At 44.9% G+C, this 25290-nt stretch overlaps 1 protein-coding gene across 1 annotated transcript in view; it reads right to left on the bottom strand.

Moving 5' to 3' along the window:
- Nucleotides 1-24609, bottom strand: part of Pla2g7 (phospholipase A2 group VII) — a 54069-nt gene extending 29460 nt beyond the window's left edge. The window contains exons 1-2 of the mRNA XM_075980671.1: nucleotides 24089-24609; nucleotides 1924-2063 (exon numbers count right to left, since the gene is read on the bottom strand). Coding sequence (XP_075836786.1) covers nucleotides 1924-2029 — 106 coding nt within the window. The 5' untranslated portion in view covers nucleotides 2030-2063; nucleotides 24089-24609. The remainder of the gene's footprint in view (nucleotides 1-1923; nucleotides 2064-24088) is intronic.
- Between the last annotated feature and the right edge of the window lie 681 nt (nucleotides 24610-25290).

The raw sequence follows: 25290 nt of genomic DNA, 5'->3' as shown, positions 1-25290 counted from the left end.
ACGGACCTGAAACCCCAGCGCTGAGGCAGAAAGACAGGAGGATCTCTGGGGCTTGCTGACTGTCAGTCTAGTTCAGGTTCAGTGTGAGACCCTGTCTCCAGGGAATGAGGTGGGAAGCTCTAGAACAAGACCCTGGACATTCTCCTCTGGCTTCGGTCTATGTATAGAGGTGTGGACACTCATAGACACACAGGCTCCTATAACAGAAACACACACTCACAAGTAAGTCGTAACCTGAATGAACAATATTTTCTATGTATTCCTTTAACAAGAAATTAATCATATATTGTTTTAATCTATTATAATTTAAAAATATTCGTGGACCCACTTTTGAGCATCTAGAGTGAGTATGGCATTAGGCTAACCCAAGTCCCAGGAGGATAAATGATTAATAACCCTATGCTCAAAGAACAGATTTCTAGTGATGTTTAAAGATAAGAGGATAGAAAACATGTCTTTAAAGTCTCACCCTGCACCATAAGAGTAAATGATATAAAATGTACCCATCCTGTTTCTAATTCCTAAAACTGATACTTGGAAAGCTTAACTTCAAGTAGGTCACAGCTTCCCTGATGACAAGCCTTTTTAGTCACTTTAGTCACCGCCATATCCATAGGCCTTCGCTTCCTAAAAGGGGTTGAGGGATGAATGGACCCCTGAGATAGTATTTAATTACCTGTGTAAATATCAATATAAGGCCAGTCCTTTTCCTATTTATTCATCCATTTTCCCAGTTATGAAGTAGGGCAAAGTGTATCTCGATGACACGGAGTTATGCAAGCCCTTTTGTAGATACCATGGGAAGGAGTCACTCAACCAGCCCAAACAGCTAGAGCCAAAGTGAGTACATGTATTCAGGTATATAGATCTGTGGGTGTGGACAGTGTGACATCATTCTCTAGCACCTCCTGCTGTGCTCTCCACAAACATAGGTTGAGAATACGTGTGTCACAGTTCTTTAAGATGAACAGGCATTCACAATACTTCAGAAGCAATGTCCTTGCAAGATAGGTCCTTCTTGGTGACAAGAGACATACCTGTTCCACACTGGCTACTCTTCCTCGTATGGTCTAAACCTCCTCCCTCTTTTATCCCCTCTTAACACAAAGAGAGAAAGTGACCACATCTGTTCTTCTTTAGAGTTCCAGGCATCTACTTGCTTCCGCTTCTCCTCACACCTGGTAGAAACAGTCCTGTTCCTCTGGACCTCAAGAGTCCAGATTGTTATCTCCTCACATACCTTTCCACCTCCCCAGGACTAAGCTTGTTTGTCAAGACACAAGCAGGGATGAAGACTGCCTTGTAAATGCCAAAGGCAAGTGTTCTCCTGCACCTGGGAGGCAGTGAATAGGAACAAGAAAGAGGGGAGGCGGAAATGTTTCGGGCGTTTTCCATGATCATAACAAGCTGACAAGAAAACACACGCTTGTTCCGTTGGGGTCATAGAGAGGAGAGAGGCCCCTCCCTACAGCACAATGAATATTTCCTTGAATATATTTACATGCATGTGTGCATATTCATGTGCATGTGTGGTAAACCCCTGATAGTGTGTACATGCCCACATGCAAGTTCAGGTGCACGTGCATATGTATAAACATGATTGTAGAAGCCAGAGGTCAATGAACAGTGTCTTTTACGATCAGCCTCCATCTTTGCTTTTTTGAGGCAGGATCTCTCCCTGAACCTGATGCTCATCCAGTCATCTCAGATAGCTAGGCAGTAAGTTGCATCTCTGCCCACACCCCACAACACTGGATACTTCTTACATCAGTGTTGGGGTACAATCTCAGGTCCTCAAGTTTGTACAGCAATTACTAATCTGGGCCATATCCCCAGCCCCTGGACAAACACTTCTGAAGAGGACTTCCTCACACAGCAAAACATGCAACATCTTGAAGTCACTTGGAGTTTGAGATCTCTTACCTGGGGCCCTAAAGTCCAAAGGAGGGGGGTCTTGCCAGTGAAAAGGATGCACCCGGGGGAGGCAGATGAAGAGGCAGAAGAGGACGTGCAGTTTGGGTGGTGCCATCGTGGAAGATGGGGGGCGGCTTCAGTGTGAGGTTCTGCAGAGCAGATAATTAAAAGGAAAGAGAAAAAAGAAAGAAAGAAAAAGAAAACATGCAATGAATGAACCAAAGAGGATTTAAGTGGCTGCCAATCAGTGAGCCTGAGTTCCCAGCAATGTTGGTTAACAATGAAACATTTCTTTTCGGAGCTGGCTTTTAGGTAGGTAGTGAACTGGCAGAATCCTTTACGCTGAGGGATGGCAGAACATATCTATAACATTTCGAGACAGTTAAATATTTTCTCTCATTTTATTACAGTGCCATTTATCAGAAAAACATTAAATCATAGTCATTATAACAAATATGTCCACATCATCACTATGCCCAAAGGCTTGTCTGGTATGGATAACAAACAGCAGTTAGTGGGCTCTGGATAATGTTCCATAATAGGTCCCATTGTGATTATAATGCTCTGTTGTGGTTAGTTTTGATGTTAAGCGGTATGGTACTACTGGGTGGTTTTGTGTGTGTGTGTGTGTGTGTCCTACCTACCACACTAAATTTCTGAAAAGCAGAGGTCAGGTCTAAATAGTTGGCCTCTGGAAGCTGCTGATATTGCAGAAATATTTCCTAAACCAAAGCATTGATGAAACAATAGAATATCAGAATTGAGGTAGTAAAAGTAACATTGCAGTTAGACCCATATTTTTGAAAAGAGAGAGAGAAATTTATGCCCTGGCAATGCTGAAGCATGCATGGGCAGCCCATATATGGCGGTTCTGTTGAACTTGTCCATATTGGGTTTCATGGTCTAAGTTGATGAGGACAACTGAGAAGGTCTCTTCCTCGAGAGGACACCAGATCTCATTACAGATAGTTGTAAAACAGTATGTGGTTGCTGGGAACTGAACTCAGAACCTTTGAAAGAGCAAACAGTGCTCTTAACTGCTGAGCCATCTCTGGACGCATCTTGTGAGCAAAAGGTATTGCCTGGTGATGGTGGCTCATGCCTTTAATCCCAGCACTTGGGAGACAGAGGCAGGTGGATCTGTTTGAGTTCGAGGCCAGCCTGGTCTACAAAATGAGTTCCATGACAGCCAGAGCGTTTTACAGAAAAACCCTATCTCAAAAAAGCAACAGACAAAATAAAACTAAATAAAAAAAAGTTGCTTATATGTGTGTAAAAATTTCTCCCTTTAATGTGAATCTCTCCAGATAAGGGATTTAACTCAGTTGGCAGAGTGCTTGCTTGGCATTCCTGAAGCTCTGGGTCCAGTCCCCAGCACTGGTGACACATGCTGATGATCCTAGTACAGGCAGGAGAAGATCAAGGTCATTCCTAGTTACATCTCAAGTTCAACACCAGCTTGGATGATATGAGACTCTGTCTCAAAAATAAGCAGATAGATAGATAGATAGATAGATAGATAGATAGATAGATAGATAGATCAACAGATAGACAGACGGACATATAGCTATTTTAAAAAACTAGAAATAAAATGTGTTCCTTCAACTTTGGGGGGAGTTGATGAAAATGATCCAAGCCCCCATTGCCCCTCATTTGAATTTTGGTAATAACTGTTTCTCTACTTTGGTCCCAACCTCAAAGTCTAAACCCAATATAATTACAGATGTCTGTATTACTCCTCAGCCCCCAAACTTCATTGGCTTCATACGTCATAGAATAAAGTAGCATACATGGTTGTTGGTCTATACTCAGTGGACTTGAAATCCTACCTCTGTCCTCTCTGATTGCACACCTGCTGTCACCACCCTGACTTCCCCGCCACCTGCCAACATACCAGGTATCCTGACCTCCCAACCCCACCCCAAAGTCCGTGTGTATTTCCACAGCAAGGCTCTCTGCCTCGACACCCAAATGCCTCTCGTCTCGAGGTTCCCATCACAACGTTAACCTCCACAGTGAGTTGTTCTTGATCTATCCACTTTAAACAGGGCTTCACTGGCACAGGTCTTTTAACCCCAGCACCGAGGAAGGCAGAAGCAGGTGGATCTCTGTGAGTTCAAGGCCATCCTGGTCTAAAAGGCTAGTTCCAGGACAAGTCATGGATGTTTCACAGAGAAACCCTGTCCAAAAAAAAACAAAAAACAAAAACAAACCCAAACCAAGCTAAACAAACAACAACAAATAGGGCTTCAAGCTACTTCCACACAGCAGTACAGGCCCAATGCCCCATGTACAATTCTCCAATATTTGTTTCCAAATGACATATTCTGCATTATCAGTTTATTATCTTGCTCTGGAAATTCAGCTCTTGCAGTGTGAGAAGTCTGGACTCCATCCCCCTACTGCCTTCCAAAGTCATAAAATAGTACCTGGTATAGTAAGCACTAAATAAATGCCTGCTTGTGCCAATGTGAATCCTTAAACAAACGTGATTTCTAGCACACACTGAAACGAGCCTCAGAGTCCACGCGTGTGTCCGTCGATTTCACTGACGCGAAGGAGGCACTAACTAGACGACACTGTTATTTTCCCAGAGGTATAGCATAGAGATGAGGCCTAGACAACCATCACTTCTGCGTGCCCCTGTGTCCCCTGCACACCCTGGTATCTCTTAAGGTTGGAGTCCAGTCTCCACACTAATTCCTAATTAATGGAAAGCTGAAAAGAAGTATTCTCAGACACTGGAAACAATTTGTCTCCTCTCCTTTTTTCCAATACAAAACTCAGAAGTCAGGTCATAGCCGTGGAGGCTCCAGCCTGAGATGTTTAGATCCCTAGCCGCTATGCAAAAAGAGCTCTTCCAATGTGTATGGCCTTTCATGGATAAGAAACACACTTTGGTTGCAGAAAAGCTTTGAAATTTCTAGGTTGTTAATGTTCTTTTTTTGCAGCATCAAATGGCTTTATTGTAATACTAGATCCCAGCCATTTAATCCAAGGGTATGTATCAAGCAGATATTGTATATATGTTCCATGATATGAGCAATTGGGAGCATGATGGGAGCAACTGGGAATCCTGAAGAATTTGACACAATCATTGGCCTACAATGTCCTATAAACGGGACTCAAATGCAAGATGAGCACATTCTCATAGGAAGGGAACAAACGGTTCAGAGACATTCAAAATTTCTTAGATGCCATGGAACCAATTCAAAGCAAAAGGAATTCAGAAGGATTCCAGGCCATGAGTTGCAGTAAAATCAGATCTTACCACCAAAAGCTAACAACAAGCCTATGCCAATCAGCTGGGAAAGGTGTCTCTAGAGTTTCTTACAGAGTAACTGTATTTGTCTATTCAACTAGTCTCTTTTTCGGATAAGGAAGATGTATGCTCCAAGGTTGTTTATAATGTTGACTGATTTTGTTTTGTCTTATTTCAGTCTTATTAATTCATCAGAAAATTAACACATAATTTAAAAAGCTATAACAGGATAAAAAAATAGAAGAATAAGTTTGTCCTCTTTATAAAATGATTTGCTAACAGTTTCTTTCCAGATGTATTTCTGTGGCTAAATTAAAGTACATATACAAAACATACATGGATATAAACAGAGACATATATAGAGAGAGCTACATTACATATGAATACATACACATTTAGCTTTAAATTTTGCTTATAAAATTTTATGTTTCAGTTTTAATTTGAAAACATAGGTACTTTTCATGTTAGTACACAGCACAACAATGTCACTGTATTTAAAATAACACTAAATTCCTCAAAACAACCACTGAACTAGTAATATCACAAATATTTTTTAATAAAAGATTTAATTTTTATGTTATGTGTATAGGCAAATGTTTTGCCCGCATATGTGTGTACCATGTGTATTACTGGATCTTGACCAGGCTAGAAGACAGCATCTCACCTCTTGAAACTGGGGTTATGGACGGTTGTGTGCGGTCATGTGGGTGCTAGAACTGAACCCAGGTTCTGAGTAAGAACAACCAGTGTCTTACTTACCGAGTCATCTCTCCAGCCCCAACACTGCTAAGTCATGAAGGCTTACAATATTCCCAGCATGTTTGCATCGTTTCCAAAACAAAGCATCCTATTTACTCACCACCAAAACATTTGCGAGTTCTGCATTCCATGGATAAGGAACCAGGCAAAGAGGATTTGATTGACTTGTGCAAATCACATAGCTAGGAAGTGCTGGGGGAAGGGTTGTTCCCAGGAGGCCTACGTTCCTTTTTTATTTTGAAGTGTGTGTGTGTGTGTGTGTGTGTGTGTGTGTGTGTGTGTGTTGTGTTTAAGTGTGTGAGTACAGTGTCCTCCGAGACCAGGGGAGGGTCTGAACCGCTGGAGCTGGTGTTACAGGGGGTAGCGAACTGACTAACCAGAGTTCTGAGAACTGCACTAGAGTTCACTGGAAGAGCAGAAAGTGCTCTTAAACACTGAGTCATCTCTCCAGCCCTTACTCTTTGGTTTTAACTAAAACATCCAAACTTGGTAGGCCCAACTGGTTTACTCTAAGCCATAATCTCCTAAAATGAAGGAAGAAAACAACCACTTTAAGGATGTTTTCATCCTTTCGTGAGCTGACCCCAGACAAACAGCTGCCTCGGTCAGAAGTGAGTCATGCTCTAATGAGGATGAAACTCAATCTCATTATATTTGGAACAATGTGTTGAGACCCTTAGAAACTGCCATATCTACGAGTCTTCCAAATTAGCAACCAAGGGGTTGACACGAAGCCAGGACACGGCTCAGCCTGCCATCCCCTACAAATAGTCTGTGTGACAGCATCTAGCTTGTGGGGGAAATTGTCAATGGAGTTCTAAGTTCTTGAATTAAAAAGCTCTAGAATATTCCACCCCTCATGGATGCTTAATTTTTGTTTGTTTGTTTGCTTGTTTTGGATTTTGTTTATTTATTTGTTTGTTGGGTTTTCAAGACAGGGGTTCTCTGTAGCTTTAGAGCCTGTCCTGGAACTCGGTCTGTAGACCAGGCTGGCCTCGAACTCATGGAGATCCACCTGTCTCTGCCTCCCAAGTGCAGGGATTAAAGGCCTACACCACCACTGCTCAGCTACCCCTCATGTTTTTAGCTTAACTAAGAAAGGAGAGGGTCATTCGATCCATTTGTAAGATCACTGGGATGGGGAGGAGGAAAAGGAAGACAGATCATGTGGATGTTTGTTGACGGAGGCTGCTTGTTCCTTTCCCAGTTGCCCAGACCAAAAATAATCACACAGAAACTGTATTATTACAGCACTGCGTAGCCTATTAACCCATGCTTCTTATTGGCTAGCTTTTATATCCTAAATTAACCCATTTCTATTAATCTGTGTATTACCACGTGGTTATGGCCTACTGGTAAGGTTCCCTCCAGCATCTGGCATTTGTCTCCTGTGGCGGCTACATGGCATCTCATTGACTCCACCTACTCTCTCCTCCTCTATCTACTTGGAACTCCTATCTTGTGCTTCAATAGGATCACCACTCTGTGCTTCAATAGACCCAAAGCAGCTTCTTTATTAACCAATGGTATTCACAGCATCTAGAGAGGAATCACACATCAGAGGTCAGTGTGCTGGGGGCAAGGAAACTACTCTAGGTAACAGTCAGCCTGCACACAGTGCCTTGATCTCTACTACACTCCCACCAACAACTAAAAGAAGCATCAGAGATAGCAAATGCTGCTCTTTAGAGTCCTCAGGCAGGGTGGGGATGCTCTGCTCTCTAGGGCCATCATGTGCACCAGGGTGGGGATGCTCTGCTCTCTAGGGCCATCATGTGCACCATGAAGCAAGGCAGAAGCAAAACACAAAGTCGCAGAGGTTCTTGGGAGCCCTCCCTACGACCTCTGTCCTTCAGAGGTGGCCTAGGCATCTGACATAGCCACCCCACCCACCAGGGCAGTGACTGGAAATGGCTGCAAAGGGACAATAGTACCATCTGTTTATTACATAGATGCCCCTTGCCCCATCTCACCGGAACTCTAATTGTATCCTTAAAGCCCCGACCCTTTCACTAAAGCATGACCAGCTCACTCATGTTTTCACTCATTATAGTCACTCTCATTTACCCAATTAGAAAGAAATCTTTCCAATTAATAATAATCACACCTTGGATAAGTCTAATTGGTCACAGTGCTGCCACGACGTGAGGTGTTCAGTTCTAAGAACACCTCTGTAATCAAGGATGGTAGAGTAGCTCAACTGTAATGTTCCTGCCCTGCAAGCACAGCGACCTGAGTTTGGATCCTAGGCACCTACATAAAATCACAGTGATTATGCTGGTTGGTTTTTTTTAAAACTTGGCACAAAACCCAGACATAGCTGGGAGAATGGCATCTTAATTGAGAAAATGCCTCCATAAAATTGACTGTAGTCAAGTCTGTGGGGTACTGTCTTGATTAATGATGTGGGGGGGGAGGGTCATTTAGTTTATTGTGGGTGGTGCCACCCTTGGGCAGGTGGTCCTGGGGCATATAAGAAAGCAGGCTGAGCAAGTTCAGAAGATGCAAGCCAGTAAGCAGTGTTTTTCTGTGGCCTCTGAATCAGTCTTGTCCCTGAGTTCCTGCCCTGGTTTCCCTCGATGGACTGTGATCTGGAATGTCTAAGCCTGATGATCTCTTCCTTCCCCACGATGCTTTTAGTTATATCACATAGAAACCATGACCAAGACATTAATAAACCATGTGACCCTAACACTGGGGAGATAGAGCAAAGACAGGTAGATTCCTGCCGGGTGGTGGTGGCATACGCTTTTAATCCTGGCACTCTGGAGGCAGAGGCAGGCGGATCTCTGTAAATTCAAGGCCAGCTTGTTCCTGGACTCGCTCCAAAGCTATAGAGAAATCCTGTCTCAAAAAACAAAAAGACAGGTAGATTTCTGGAGCTGGCTGACCAGTCAGTCTAGCCAATCAGCGGATGCAATTTGTGGGAAGATGTCTAAAGAAAAAAAAATATAGACAGTGATAGGGTAGACATCTGAGGCCCACCTCTGGCTTAGACACACACACACATGCATACACACATGCACACATACACACACATGCACCTTCTTTACCAACTTTCAAAAGCCCACTTTAACCCTAGCCTAGACACCTAGAGGTACTACACTAAAGCTTCCAGAAGTTTCCTTCGAAGGAAAAGAATTCCCTGCCAGTGGGGAGAGTTGTCTTAGAGAAAACAGGAATGTGTTTTGTTTTGTTTTGAGACTATGCCACATAGGGTGGTCTTGTACCCCTCCTACTTCAGCTTCCCGAGTCCTGGGCTTGCAGGTGTATGAATGGTAAAGAGGACTTTTAATGTCCCATAAATCAGACCCGTGCAGTAATCCACTCTGATTGCCCCAGTGTCCCTGGCTGCTAAGCTTCCGGCAGGAGTGACGGGGCAGCTGTGAGGGGGCGGCTGTCCACTCTCCACACTGTCCTTGAGGGCTGAGAGGCTTCTTTGATATCGGAACTTGGGCAACAGACCGGAAAGGCACACTTTGGAGAGCATGCTTCAGGCGGAGAGACGGCAGAGTGGGCTGTCTGCTCTTAGCACATTGTTCTCATGACAGTTACAAGGAACAAGGGGAGGACGGTTGTGCCGCAAAACACGGTGTTCCCTGATGGCCTGGTGGCACAGAGGGGTGGCAGTGAGTCAGCTAAACCTCTGCTTCTTTCTGAAACTGACGTGTGCTCTTGGGACAGACTGCTAAAGAAATGAGAATGTTTTTGACATTCTCTGCTTTTGCTCTCTTTTTCTGGGGTAGAGGTCAAAGAAAGAGTCTCATATACCCAGGCTGACTAGGAACTCTGCTGTGTGGCCAAGGATGACCTTGAACCTCTACCTCCACCCTTCCAAATGCTAGAATTACAGGTGTCACCTACATAGACCCCTCCCAAGGAAGGGCTCAGAAGATGGCTCAGTGGGTAAAGTCCTAACGTGCAAGTGAGAAGACCTGGGTTCAGATCCTCAGAACCAACATAAGGTTGGACATCCTAGTGTGTGTCTATGGTCCCAGCCCTTTTGACATCTAATTGGAGGACACGGGAGAATCCTGAGAAGTGTAAACGCCAGCTAGGCTGGCACAGGCAGAGGTGAAGAGGCCCTCTCTCAAACCAAGAGGAAAGTGAGGAGCCGCACCCAACCTCCACACACCCATGGTAGCCTATATGTACTACATCTACATAAATAGACACACACATACACACAGAGGCAGACTTAATAACAAGACAAAACTTCAATGAGAGCCCCACGGAGCAGGATGTGAAGAAGCCTGTCGCCTGTTTCCGGAAACACCGACCATGTTTGGATGAAGGCAGCACAAGCGTCTGAGGAGATGTGGGCTGGACTTCTGCATATCTCAACTTGTTGGTTGGGTTTTGCTTTGCTTTCAGGGAAGACGGGAACTCCACAAGCAAAGAAGTATTTTGCCTTCCATTTAGACTTCTAGAATCCCAAATTCACTAAGTCGTTATGAAACTTAAAAATGTAACATGAGTTGTAAATGCCTGGTGTCTTCTCAGTGCCTGCTGTGTATAGCACTGTCTGGCTTCACGTTTCCCAGGGTCTCTGCCTCTTACATCATGAAGTTGCTGGGTGGCAGTATGGATGCCATTTGATTGGGTCAAATGAACAGCAGGCTTCAGAGCTGAAGGGATAAGCCCACCACCCTGATGCATATCAAAAAAAAAACTGAGCCATGGTCATGTTTCTATATAAAATATGTAATTTCTATGGAAACAGAAAAAAACATCAGATAAGCACAATTCTACAATTTTTACAGTGATCACTTCTGAGGGAAAGGAGAGTGGTTGGTTTTCTCTTCTTTTTGTTTCAGTGTGTACTTGGCACTCCCTGTCTGCTGGCAAGTCGTGGCAAGCAAAAAGAGAGTGTCCCCATCTGAGACTCAGCAGGCAGCATTAAAAACAAAACAGGACAGGCAACGGTACCAAATGGGATGAAAATACACACTGGGAAATAGAGAGGGTTGAAAACTATCAGGAAAATAGCAAGCTGGGCCAATATGCTTACCACAGCCAGCTCTCAGGAGGCTGAGGCAGGACTTCCCCAAGTTCAAGGCCAACTAGGCTGTGTTGTGAGTTCTAAGCTAGCTTAGACTAAAGAGTGAGATCCTGCATAAAAACAAACAAACAAAAAAGAGCAATAGCTTGGGGCACTGTGGCACACACCCTTCATCCCAACTCTTGGGAGGTAAACTTCGAAAGATTGAGAGTTCCATGTCATCCTTACCTGTTTACTTAGGTCCCGAGCTCAACCTGTGCTACGCGAGAGGTTGTCTTAGCAACAAAATACACACTCAGAGAGACAGGAAGAGAGACGGGGAGGGAAGAGAAGAGAAAGCTAAACCATAAACTCTTTTGCTAAGCATATAGTTTTAACTGACATAAGGAAAATTTTGTTGTGGTTTTAGGTTTGCCAAAATACATGGATTCATCAATAAAGCATCCACCTTCTAACATGTACACACCACATTTGCATTCAACATATGACCTGATCAGCGAAGTTGGTGCTTTTCTTCCAAGATACTCCTCCTAGCTTCCCTGGTTGGAGCCCCTGCCTCACTGTCCACTGTGCCCACTGCATTGTGTCCGTCCCTCTGTTGATTCTTCTCTCATCATGTTGTGTGCACACATCTCTTATGATGGGTGGTAACCATGGTAACCATGGACCACATTACTCATCTCAACGTACTCAGCACCCTCTTCCTGTAATGCTCTGAGTACTAAAACCGTGGCTGGCTTCTGTGGGAACACTAAATCCCAGGGAGGGAAACGATAGCAAGAAACTGCTGGACTTTTGTTTTGAAGCAAGGGTGTTTTCCACTGCACTGGGATTTTCACCGATCAGGTGTTAGCATGTATATTTACTGGGCTAACATAAGAATGACTTCTGCCCTGCGGAATCGTGTCTGTGTCTTTATTCCAGCGGTGTGTGAACGCTCCAGCCTGAGGGGATATGGGATGTACATTCGAGCAGCACGTTGCCTCTGCCCACAGGCTCCATCTGTGTCACGGGGAGCTCAAGGCAGCCTTCCTGACTCACAAGCTCCCATTTCCCTGCTCAGCTACTCTCTCCCTTCTTTCCACAGGACGGCTCATCCCTTGCAAACGAAACCATTACCCTCTCCTTAGACAAGGACTGGGACTGTGGGAGCCATAGATCTCATGTGACCCTTGCTCCAAGTTGTCTCTTCTCTCGCCATCCCTGTGCCCTATGTCTGGGGATCTTGAGCTCCTTGTCCCTAACTTCAGCTTCCTCTACAGCCCCTCCAGGCCATTCTCAATCCACATTTTTACTCTGCGTTAATTTCTGCAGCTTTGGCACACTTAAAGAGGGCTGGGGCTATAGTTCTGTGGAAAACTACATGGTTCTGGCTTTCAGCCCCACCACCATAAAGGAATCTTTTTCTGGTCCATTCCCTAACTTGGGTCTAATAAACTTTGTATTTTAAAATCTCTTGATGTTCTGTACCTGGGGAGAGTTGGCACTTACAACACATTCCTCTGGCTTCTGGTCTGTTTGCCTATCTTATTTTGTCTGTCAGCTGCGTTCTTGTCCGCGTGATTTCACTCCAAGGCACTGCCAATCCCTTTGAAAGTATTATATATTTTAAATAAACACGACCCAAATTTCCCCTGGCTACAAAGATGAAAACAGAGCTTCCTGCTTTTCCGAACAAAGCACTCGTGTAAACAGCCAGATGTCCTTGGCTTCCCTGAACACTGCCTGCTTCAACATTCCAGAGATCACTGAGATGTGTGGGAGACAGCCGGGGTCCCCAAGGAACACAGTGGATCGCTTCGTAGGAGGCTGTAACTCCCAAAGTGTCTTCAAGCCTTCTGCCTTCAGATAAGAGTTGACTAATTTTACATCTCAGGTGGTCACTTTGGACATTCTCTTAGAACTAGAGACTAAAAAGGCGTCTATTTTTATGTGTTCAACAGTGCTGGGAATAGAATTAGGGCCTCTTGCCTGTGAGGTAAGAACTCTTCCACTGAGATCTAACCCCTGCCCACAAAATGATCACCTGGCAGTCTTCAAAGTCACAGCATACAGAAGCCTTTTTCTACAGCCACCACCACCACAGGCCAACACAACACAAAAATGCAGCTTGTTCTTGGAGAAAGAAGAAGCTGGGTGCACAAGCATCAACGGGTAGATGAAACCCCAGAAACAGAGCGTCTTCTTAAACTTTGAAATAGAAACAAGGTCACTATGTTGGTAAATAAGTTCTCACAAAGCAATTTGGGGGCCGGAGGTAGGCTCAGCAGATGGGAGCGCTTGCTGTGAAAGTGTGAGGGCCCACGTTTCGATCATCACATTTATGTAAGAAGCTACGTGTGGCAATGTATGAGCCTGTAACCCCATCCCTGTCTGAGGCAGAGACAGGAGGATCACTGGGGCTTGTTGTAAAACATTTCCTTTATAAATAATGCTTTTATCAATTCTTTGAGAATTTCAGTCTATGTATTCTGATCATTTTCGCTCCCCTACCCCACCTCTCTACCACCCAACTTTATCTTTCTACCTACCTACCTACCTACCTACCTACCTACCTACCTACCTACCTACATCTTTCTATCATCTATCTATCTATCTATCTATCTATCTATCTATCTATCTATCTATCTATCTCCCCCCTCTCTAATCAAGTCCATAAAAATGTTTCCTAATAAGCTCCGACTTTGCTTAAAAAAATAAAAAGATATGCAACATTTTTAACAATAAAATGCATTGCTATGATAAGAAGTCATTTAAAAGGAAATGGGTTTATATGATCATAGAGTGTTTATGCTTAACTTAAAGTAAGATATCAGAAACGTCTCTAATTTCAGACAAAACAATGTATGAAATAGATGGGGGGGCGTCCATATCATAGTGGATCAGGAAGTCAGAAGAGAGAGAAGAAGCGGAAGATAGCAGCCTCCCAAAATCCACCCTTGTGAGCAATTTCTTCTATCTAGGCCACGCCTCCTCAATGTTCCACAGCCTTCCAAAACAGCAACATCAGCTGGAAAGGAGCCTTCAAAAGACAAACTTATGAGGAACATTTCACAACCCAACCAGAACATGCACAGAACCACTAAATGGCAAATTGTTAGGATGGCCACAGAAAATTTGTAAAATTCCTGGACAAGATGTATGAGCAGATAATAGGCAGGCTTAGTAAAGCGTAATTGAAGACGAAAGTCTATTAAAGCAGTTTAACTGTCTCAAAAATTGATTCAGTATCAGGCTGAATAGTCAAGAAATATAAGAATCTTCTCCTTTGGATATATGATGATGTAAACAAAACAACTCTTCTAGTAATTTGAAACTCCGGTGATTTTGTTTCCCTAAAGACACTTGGAAATATCGAGATGTCTTCTATTGCCTCAGTTGTAAGGGGGTTGCTACTAACATAGAATGAATGGGTAGAGGCCCAGCAGGCTGCTAAAAATTCTCAATGTACAGACTGTCCCCCACCATATACAGATACCCTAAATCATCGGTGGTACTAAGGTTAAGGACCCCTCATTCAGCAGAGTGTGGTGGCCCACACCTTTAACCCCAGCACTAGGAAAACAGAGTCAGGGGGATCTCTTAAGTTCAAGGCCAACCTGGTTTACAGAGTGAATTCCAGTATGGTCAGGGCGACACAGCTGTCCTGGAACTGTTCTGTAGATTTGGCCTTGAACTCAGAGATCTACCTGCCTCTGCCTCCCAAGAACTGGGATTAAAGGCATGCACCACCATACCTGGCTTTTTAAAAATCTTGTGTGCATTGGTGGTTTGCCTGAATGTATGTCTATGTGAGGGTGTCAGAAGCCCTAGAGCTAAAGCTACAGACAGTTGTGAGCTGCCATGTGGGTGTTGGGAACTGAACCCAGGTCCTCTAGAGAGTGGCCAGTGCTCTTAACCACTGAACAATCTCTCCAGCTCCAATAACTGATTCATTTAAAATAGCTACCTCAACTGTCACTTAGAATTGAAGACTGGTCCCCTTATAGGGATGCTAAAACAAAAACAGTTTAAAGCATGATTAATAAAAGCTCAGAGAGAGAAATTGGGGTTCAACCTAAAGAGCCAAAAAGCAAAGCAGCCAACCATTGGCTCTTACATTGCCCTCAGCCTCAAAATGGTGATCCTGTCTCTAGGAATCTTGGAATGAGATTGTGTCTGAGAACTGTCTCCTCCCATTTTACAATATTTTCTAGTTCTGGGATTAAAGGTGTGCACCGCTGGGATTCAAGGCACGCACTGCCCAGTTTCTATGGCAACTTGTGTGGCTACTGGGATTAAAGGTGTGTTACCACTGCCTGGTCTATAAGGCTGACCAGTGGGGCTGTTTTACTCTCTGATCTTCAGGCAAGCTGTGATTATTGAAATACAAATGAAATGCCACTACAACAGTTTGTGGATGGGATTAGGCTTTCTTGTCCCACCTTTATCAAACACCTTGTGTGTGTTTTAAATCAGCAAGACAAGTCCTACTCAATATTTGCTAATATTTAACTAAGAAAGAGATCAGTTACCTTCTCTCTTATCTCTATGCCCTTTCCTATCTCAGTATCTCCATGAACTCGGAACTTAATGTCATATTACCTCAAAGATATAAGAATCTTGAAACTTCTGCAGAAACATCTACACACGCTTTGGGGACAGTTCATAGGATTCTTCTGCAATCATTTTACAACATCAGATAACTGGGGTCAAGAAAAGGAGATTGAAGCTGGGCGGTGGTGGCGCACGCCTTTAATCCCAGCACTCGAGAGGCAGGGGAGGCAGAGGCAGGCAGATCTCTGTGAGTTCAAGACCAGCCTGGTCTACAGAGCTAGTTCCAGGACAGGCTCCAGAGCCACAGAGAAACCCTGTCTCAACAACCAAAAAAAAAAAAAGGAGATTGAAATGTGGTTTGCTGTTATGAGAACACAGCTACTTGTGATAAACCCTACACCCAGGGGCTGGAGAAATGGCTCAGCAGTTAAGAACACTGACTGCTTCTCCAGAGGACCCAAATTAGATTCCTAGCACCCACATGGCAGCTCACAACTGTCTGAACTTCATTCCTCAGGGGCCTGGTGCCCTCTTCAAAAATCCCACAGGCATCAGGCATGCACATGGGACACAGGCATACAAGTACACAAAACATCCATACACATAAAATAAAATGATGTAAATTTAAAAAAATTAAAAATCCTGTGTCCAATGTGTAATGGTCTGTTCTGTCCCTTTAAGAGATAAGCACCACCCATTCCCTACCCCATCCTTTGAGGCAGGCAGATCTTCCTTCAGCTTTCAGCCTGGATCCTTTCCTTTCCATCTCTCTGTCTCTCTTCCCTCCCAAAGAGGCAGCTTCTGCCTCTCTCCCTTCTCCCCACTTCTCCCCCCATTTCTCCTTCTCTCTCTCTTTCTCTCTTTCTTTCTCTCTCTCCCCCTCTCTCTGTTCTTCTCCATTCTCCCCCTTTCCCCTCCATAACCCACTAAATAAATATCCAGCCTCAATCTTCATGATGTGTGTCTATCCATCTGTCCGTCTTGGTCTCTCACCCACCATGCAGCTCCCTGCCTGGGACTTGCTGCCCCTCGTGGCTCGCTGCCTGCTGCTGCCACTCGGGGAATGGCGCCATTCTACTTTTACTATAACACAATGTGCAAATGTTCCAGTTTGTTCACACTGCCACAGGAAGAGATCACACAACAGCAGGGTTAATCTATCCTTCCGTGTTTCATGTGCTGGTTCCCCTTTGGGGCCATCATGAGTAAGATCAGGATTCCTTAAACACATTAAGGTTAATCTCATAACCAAGATAGCTGCTAAGTGATTAATGGGTGGGTAGCATACACGGTGCAGACACCCTGGATAAGAGGTGTTCACATTCAGAGCAGGCTGGGATAGAGTAGAGCAGGATCTCATGGTGTTACATTCGGCTACTCAGAATGGTGAACAACTTAACACTCACACATTGCTTATTTGGGGAATTTTCTACTTAATACTCCCTGGACTTTGTTAGAGCATGAATGACTGAGAGGGTTGTCTGGGAGGATGCTGTTATAATGGGGGTCATCAAGGGGAGGCAGTTCTGTGATCTCTCAAGAAAGCCTTAACATCCTTAAGTGCACAGACAAATAACTGTCAGATGAAGTTAAAAAAATAAGTGCCCGCCCCCAGACTTTACCAGCACTTCCTGCTGATGGCTAATACATGAAGCAAACCAAGAGAAAGAAAACTATGAAAACACATGTATGGCAGTGGGCAGTAATGATAATTGACAATACCATGCAACATCCTAAGTATTTATTTTATACAAATGACCTAGAGAGAAACACCTATACTGAGAAACACACACACATACACGCATGCACACACACATGACAGAGATGCAGGAGAGGGGGGCTAAATGACGTGTCCAACATCACAGAGATAGGAAACACTCATGCCAGAATCTGAATTCAGGCCCCAATTCTAAAACAGGGCTTCTTCACCTCCTCATGCCTGGCATTCCAGGCTGACAAATCTGGTTTTAGTGGGGACCTGTGCCTCATAGGATGTTTACAGCAGCATCTCTGGCCTCTACCTACTAGATGTCAACAGTATACTGTACTTGTGGCAACCAGACCTGGGTTTGTGCACGGTCAACTATCCCACAGGGAAGCAAGAATCAGTTGAAAGCCACTATATGCTTCATTCTGCTAAGGACTCGGGAACAATCAAGCTGGAAAAGAAGCCCTAAAAGTGAGCCAAAAAGAATAAGGAATTAGCAATAAATAAACCAATCCAGTACAACCTAAAGACATCCCAGACTGCAAGACGGAAGCATAATAACATCGTTGAGAGAGAAGTCACCCTCCCAATGTGCCCCGTAGCTGCTAGACTATATCGGACGAATCTGGTGGGACTTTTAGGGTTTCTAACCAGTGAAACTTTATGCACAGATACAATAACCTGAAAGACCAAGAGTCAGGGTGAAAAGTCACAGGAGGAGTTGCTGAAGCGATGGGGGACGCTCACGAGGATCATGACAGATACGGTTCTGCACAGAAGGTCTTAGCCGTTTGCTGGGTGGAGCAGGACTCCATTAACTAACTAATGGAGCCTTTCAATGGTTAGCAAGGCACGGTCTGTGCTCTGCTGACTGCACTCAAGGAGGCAAGATACACTAGACAGCCCTGACCTGAGGTCGAATTCCCACGTCCACAGGTAACTTAAACGAGGAAAAGAGATCAGTGCAATAGAATAGGAATTGGGGCAAACTGAACTAGCCACAAGGAAGCATTACCATTCCACTCCAGTAGACTGCTTTGATGTAGGAATGGGAGCTGAATATCGCTACATCTTTTAACTGTTTTCAAGAAAAACCGGGTGACTACATTTGCCTATAACAGTCAGTAATTCTTGAAGAACAGCAAGAGATTGAACCTTTCAATACACCATATGAGTCAAGTAAAAATAGCTCTACAGCCCTGGAGGCTGAGATAATGGCTCGGTTGTAACTTTCTTGCAGCACAAGCATGTGTCTAGGTGGAAGAAACAAAGCAGGGACCCTGAATGATAAGTTCCTGTGGATGCTGTTAACAGCCATTTCGGTCTTGGGTGAAAACCAGAGCAGTAGCTTTTGGCAGGTGGTGATTCTATGTCGTTGGAGATCTGTGACTATCTGAGATGTAATGCTTTATTGTATGGACCCTAAACACTGACCAAATGCCTGTTGATAAAGATAATTGCAGGAAGGCAGATCTCTGTGCATACCTAGGAGAGAGGAACAAGACCTGGCAGTGGGAAACTGTTCTGAACTAGGGAATATTCATTCCCAGATATGTAACAGAAAAGGAGTTCAGCTACAGCAAAAAAAAAAAAAAAAAAAAAACTACAGCAAAGGACAGCCGCTTTATTCACAAAGCAATATTGCCAAAAAGCCTTGTCTTTTGCGTTAGCCTTTACTAGATCCTTGGTTCTGATAAGCAAATCGCCCATGAACAGATGACTGAACGATTACTGTATAATGTTGCGGCTCGTAGCACATGAGGACCCAGGTTCAGATCCCCAGAACTCTTATACAGAGCAGGGTGTGTTGGCAAGCACCTGTAGTCTCAATGCTGGAAGGTAGAAGCAGGAGGGTTTGGGAAACTGCCTGGTCAGTCAGTCTAGCTAAACAAGGGCATTGTGGATTCATCAAGAGATAGACTCAAAAAAAAAGTGTGGTATAATATTGAAAGACATTCAACATTGCTTCTGGCTTCCACATGTGTGTGCACAGGTGAGCACACGTGCCCATACACACAGGTGCCACACACAAATAAAAGAGAGAGAGAGATAATCAGCAGAAGATGTACGACCAAAGAAGAGACGATATGTAACCTTTCCCTTAAAGATGCTCCACGAAGTCTCAATTGATTGTCTAGAAATATCGTGGATATGCCTCAGAATCATTGTCACACTGCACCATCAATTTAAATCAGCAGACTGCTTCAGAATCAGATGCAGACATCAATTCATTGACTAATTAATAACAGCATCTAGTGAGAGAATGTAGCCCACAGGCTACCATGAGAGCTAAAATATCCACTCATTGACTAATTAACAGCATCTGGAGAGAGAATGTAGCCCACAGGCTATCATGAGCCAAAATTTCCACAGCACACAATGAAAATAAGGAAGGGGCCCCTCTTCTTCTAAATTAGGGCATTTCATTCTTGTAAGATGAACCTCAAAGTAAGCGAGGAAGCAGAAGTGGGGTTGCCTCACGCAGTGCGCTGTTCTGTCACGAGAGGGTCATCCCTTCTCTAGATGGTAAACAGCTTCAAAACCCTCATCTCTACCTTAGTCAGCAAACAGCCAGGGAAGCTGTAGAGCCTCCTCTGAGAGAGAATGCTTCACTAAGGGAAAGCTATTCAGGACTCGGCAAGGCCCCCTGGTGAATTCTGCTGCCCCATCCGGATTTCCATTCAGCAGATTGGGCGCCCTTGGACACTGACATGGTCCTAGCCAGGACAAAGACCCATTTGTTCTGTGAAAAGGTTTTCAACTTTTTTTTCCCCCAATTCCCTGTTTCAAATGTTACATCTTTGTATTTTACTTGAGCATGTCCAGCTTTTAAGATTAAATTAGCTGTTATTTTAGCCTTCGCGTTATTATACTCTATTGTGGTTCATCTAATGGTTTCTGATGTTCCAGAGAGAGCAAATGTTGTATTGTATTATGCTGTGTTGCAGTGTGTGTGAATTAAAATTACGCATTATTAGCAAATAGTATTAGTAGTAAGATCTTACATCCTCTTAGGAGTACATTCATAATATTTTTTAAAGCACACTTATTAGCTTGTTCTTTAAGAGGCCCAGGGGTAGCAATGACAGATCCCTTTTGTACGTGGAAAGTTTGAATCACAAATGTTACCTATTTTTTCACTGTACCTTCAAAAACTACCCCATGCCTACCTGTCACTTACACCCTTGACTAGATTCCCAGCAGCAAATCTAAAGCAGCATCCTCTCCTGCTTTTTCCATATAAATCATCCTCCACACCGCACCTGGACCAGTCTCCCAATATGGAAGTCTCTGAATTCACACCTCTGCTTAGAATACATCCAGCTTCCTGCTGTCCTACTTGGAGAGAGATATAAGTTTTTGGATTTGATCTATGAGACTCCAGGTGACCTGGCACCCTGCCCCCCTTTCTCCTTCCTCCTTGCATCTAGCTCTCCTTTCCCCTGCCTGCTTCAGCCACTCTGGCCTTCCAACTGTGCCTTTTATACATTGTCCTTGATTCCCTACACATCTGCACACTAGGTCTCTCTGCCAAAAGTTCTGTTACAGGGTTCCCAGGGCTAAAGGGATGGCTCGGTGGTCAAGAGTCCTCACTTTTCATGGAGAGGACCATGGTTCAGTTCCCAGAACCCACACAGTAGCTCACAACCATTAGTCACTAAACCTGGTTCCAGGGAATTTGATGCCGTCCTCTTGCCTCCAAGAGTACCAGGCACATCCATGATGCACATACATGCATGCAGGCAAATATTAATAAATATAAAATAAAAATAAATCTAAAAAGAAGTGGGTGAATCCAAGAAGGCCCCTGCTATTTGCCCGACACATGTCTACACATTCAAACCTATACCGAAAGCACTGTGCAACAGCTCTTGGCTTTTCATCCAAACTTTTAGTACTGTCTGAACTCACTCTGTCATTCCTTGATTCTTTCTCACCTCTTGACTTCCGAATTCTTTGACACTAGAAAGTATTTCTAACTCAGACCCAGTACGCAGTAGCATCTATCTATCTGTCTGTCTATCTATCTATCTATCTATCTATCTATCTATCTATCTATCTATCTATGTATCTATCTATCTATGTATCTATCTATGTATCTATCATCTATCTATCATCTATCTATCTACCTACCATCTATCTATCTACCTACCATCTATCTATCTACCTACCATCTATCTATCTACCTACCATCTATCTATCTACCTACCATCTATCTATCTATCTATCTATCATCTATATCACTATCAATCTATCTGTCTATCTATCTATCTATCTATCTATCTATCTATCTATCTATCTTATCTATCATCTATCTCTCTGTCTGCCTGTACTACCTACTTGTTGTCTGTTCCAGAGTTTAGAACTGAACCAGGCTTTTGCACATTCTAGGCAAGTTCTCTCCCACTAAGTTATACTCCCGCCTGTGGTTATTTTTATTGAGATGAGATATTTCTGTCTAACGCCAGCTGGTCTTAAACCTACAACACAGCCCAAGCTGGCCTTGAATGTGTGAGGCTGCTCTGCTTCAGCTTCCCGAGCACTTCAGCACCCAGCCACGGATGTTTTGACATGGGTGAATGAAAGAATGAACGAGCACAGCTTTCGCTAGGAAGAAACTAGCAAGTCTGAGCGTTCTCATAGCAATGGCCCTGCTCAGCTGCTGAGTTCACCTACAACAAAAGCCGAACAAGTCTGTGCGAGTCTGTAGTGCCACTGTGTTTTATGTCGCTTTCAGAAAATCTTTCACAGCAGCAGTGATAGCGGCCACAGGTGGCTCACACTTCACAGAGAAAGGCAATAGGAGCCTTCTGTCATGCCAGCAGACCGCAGAGCTTCCTTGGAATCCTGGAACTACATGATGTAGAATGAAACGCTCGCTCATTCAGTTTCTCTCTATTTAACACTTTCTCCTTTAGGCTTTACTTAATGGAAATGCCTCTGAGTTTCTTAGGGTCAGTCAGGCTTCTAATCGTGAATCATGAGTCATGGAAAAAAAGGCAGGTTTAAGACACAGAGCACATGGGGCGAGGATGGGGGGCTCACAATCATCTGAGACTTCAGTTCTGGGGGATCTGGTGTCCTCTTCTGCCCCTCTTAGGCGCCAGGCACACATATGGTGCACAGACTTACAGGCAGCCTCCAATATACATAAAATAAAATATTTCAAAAATACATGGCCAGGGTGCCGCTTAGTTGGTAGAGTGTTTGCCCAGCATGACCTGGGCCTGATCCCCAGTGCCTCAAAGAGCAGGTTGGTTGCTTCAGGCCAGTGATCTCACAATTCAGAAACTGAGACACCAAAGGTCAAAGGTTTAGGTTCTTAGCTATATAGCTAGCAAGTGGGAAGCCAGCCTGGGCCACAGGTGACTTTCCACATTAGAATGAAAAGATAAGAACAAGAGGGACACCCCCCCCTTGAAGAAGTCCTTCCCGGGGACCCCCATTCCAAGTACCTCATCGTCTCTTCTCTTAATGCTCTATGCTGAGGTAGTCTCAAAGTAGATGTTAAATTGTATTTGTTTACAAACAAAACTAGTTGGGTGTGGGGATTTAGTCAGGGTCCCTAGGAGTTCCTTATGACTAGTGAGCAGATAGAGCACCACAAAGAAGAGTTCAAAACCTGGACCTTCACACCTCACAGGGGATTGATTTCTGAATAGCTTAAAAGAGTGGCTGAGACTCATTAACATCCCTCCTCACACTCCATAGCTCAGCGTGTTGAGCCTTCTGCCTCAGTGTCACTGAGACCAGCGACAGTCAGACCACGATAGTGGTTCAATGGTGGCATCAGCACACGGTGAGGGAAGGACCTGTGAACGACCGTTCACGGAAGGAAAAAACACTCTCAGTCCTGACGACAGCGAGCTGAAGCTGGCACGCCAAAAATGTCAACAAGCGGTCTCCTTCATAAGGCTCCCAGAGTCCCCTGGGTGAGAAAACCTGCCCCAGTGCTGACAGCTCTGCCGTGCTCTGTCGCCAGGTTTTCTCTTTATTTTGATTCTGGTGCCCTGACCCAGCAGCTCAGTTTTACTCCCAGATTTGCTTGCCAGCCTCTGGCATTGTCCTTGCTTCAGCGAGCACATTTTCCTACCCCTGCTCATATACCACCCGTCTCCTAGCTCTGCGTTCTCATTTGGGTCAAAGATAATTTAGCAAGTCTGATGTGGTAACATGTGCCGCCCAAACCAGAATCGGTGTGCCCTTTCAAGGTGACAGCTCCCGTGTGTGTGTGTGTGTGTGTGTGTGTGTGTGTGTGTGTGTGTGTGTGTGTGTAAGAACCTGACACGCCACACCTTCCTTACTCGGACCTGGCAGGTATTCCCATGGTCCAAATCAAAGCCTCAAGAAGACCATGTTTTCTGTGTCATGGTTTTGCTTGGCTTTGCAAAAATCCAGCCTTAAGGGTGGAATAACCAGCATTTTTTTCTGGCCAGCAGCAGGATGCTCCAAGCAGGGGTGATATTACTTTATTTTTATTATTCTATTCGCAGACTTCTTAAATCTCGGCTATTCCTCACAAGGAAGTGTGAGTGAGCGTTCCACAATGATATCTATAGACAAAACATTTCCCTGCAGCTCCGGATTCACCTGCTGCCCAGCTGGCACTGAATTCTTAGGGTGGCTTTCTCGGAAGCAATCAGTCATATCTTATCAATTCTGGAGCCCTGTTTCTTTGAGCCTCCGAGGTCAGTCCAGCATCAAACAGGAGGGCACTGCGGTTCCAGTCCGCCCTCCCTGGACGTCCTCCCTTGCCCATCCTCCCCAGTGGGCGCTCCTGTATCCCCGCCACAACCTGGTGACAGCGCCACAAGCCCATGACTCAAAACCCTCTCTGTCCCGGGGCTCCTTATCTAGGCACTGAGCTGAGTTATTCCGGGGTACCCGGGGCCCTCCCTGGGCTCACCGATGCCACCAGCGCGAGTCAGATCCAAGTGCCTCTCGCAGCCAACAGAGCAGGCTTCCGGACAGTCGTTCTCTCTCGAGGGGGATTGGCTATCTCTGAGGTGGGTTGAGCAGGCGGCCGCTGAAGATCTACCCTTAGGCTCGACCCTCCCCTCCTGGGGTTGTTGTGGAGGAGGGACAGGGGAGGAGCGTTTGGGCTGGCCTCCCGCCAGTTCTGAGCTGCTGCGGCTGCGGCTCTCACAGTGCTCGCCCCAGGGCGGGCCTCTAAGAGCCCACGCGTGGATCCTACCTGCCTGAAGCTGTGTTGAGCTCCTAGGTTCCTAGTTAGACAGCCGAGTCTCGCCAGGTCTGTTACGTGATGAGCTGTGTGCCACCCCCAAGCGTATTTTGTTTCATCCTGTTCTCCAAATCCACAAAGAGCACCGGAATAGCTAAGCACCAGTTTAGAATCTGAAATGTTCTGCACAGTCCGCATTTCGATATTTTGTACCCGGAACCCCGATTCACTCCTTTGCAGACTCTGTTCCAGACGGGAAGGCCTGCTGCTGAGTAGCCTCCTTGCTTTACTGATACTGAAGGACATCGTATTTAAGTTTCTCTCTCATAGTTCAGTCTAACTCAGTCATTAGCACTCATGGTAAAGGCGTTTCCCTCCAAATAGAAACATTCCCTCAGTGAGAGAGGCAGCAGGTAAGTTTGGGGATGGGGGTGGGATGCTCCAGAGCCTCAGGAGGTAAACAAAAGTCTCACGTCTAGAGGAACACAAACTTGGAAGATTCTTGAAGGCCCCTCCACAGCAGTATTAAAAAAGAAGCAGCAAACAATGGTGGTGGAGGTAGGTGGCAGTTGGAGACTTTTAACCACAGAAGAGTGGAAGAGAGAGATTTGACTGGTGGAGGTGCATGCAGCTATGCCGAGGGCGACAGTGTGGCAGCTTTCATTGCTCCTCTGCCCTGTCTCCAGCCCCCACCTCATTCTGTCCCTACGCCACGCCCCCTGTTATGTGGCCTTTTCAGTGATGCGGTTGCTCATTCCTGCTCCTTACAAGTAACCCTTCACCCATATTCCTGTTAGGAGCGCCAATAAGAACTCATTGGTTGACTAAGATGGACGTTGGGGAAATTGTATGGATTGGTCTGGGTTCCCTTTCTGGGGTGTGTAGACTTTCCCCCACATAACCTGTCACACAACCCTGTTTTCTCT

Source organism: Microtus pennsylvanicus, chromosome 7 (genome assembly GCF_037038515.1).
Source record: "Microtus pennsylvanicus isolate mMicPen1 chromosome 7, mMicPen1.hap1, whole genome shotgun sequence".
NCBI classification, from domain to species: Eukaryota; Metazoa; Chordata; class Mammalia; order Rodentia; family Cricetidae; genus Microtus; species Microtus pennsylvanicus.
This window is presented reverse-complemented; position numbering and strand designations above follow the sequence as displayed.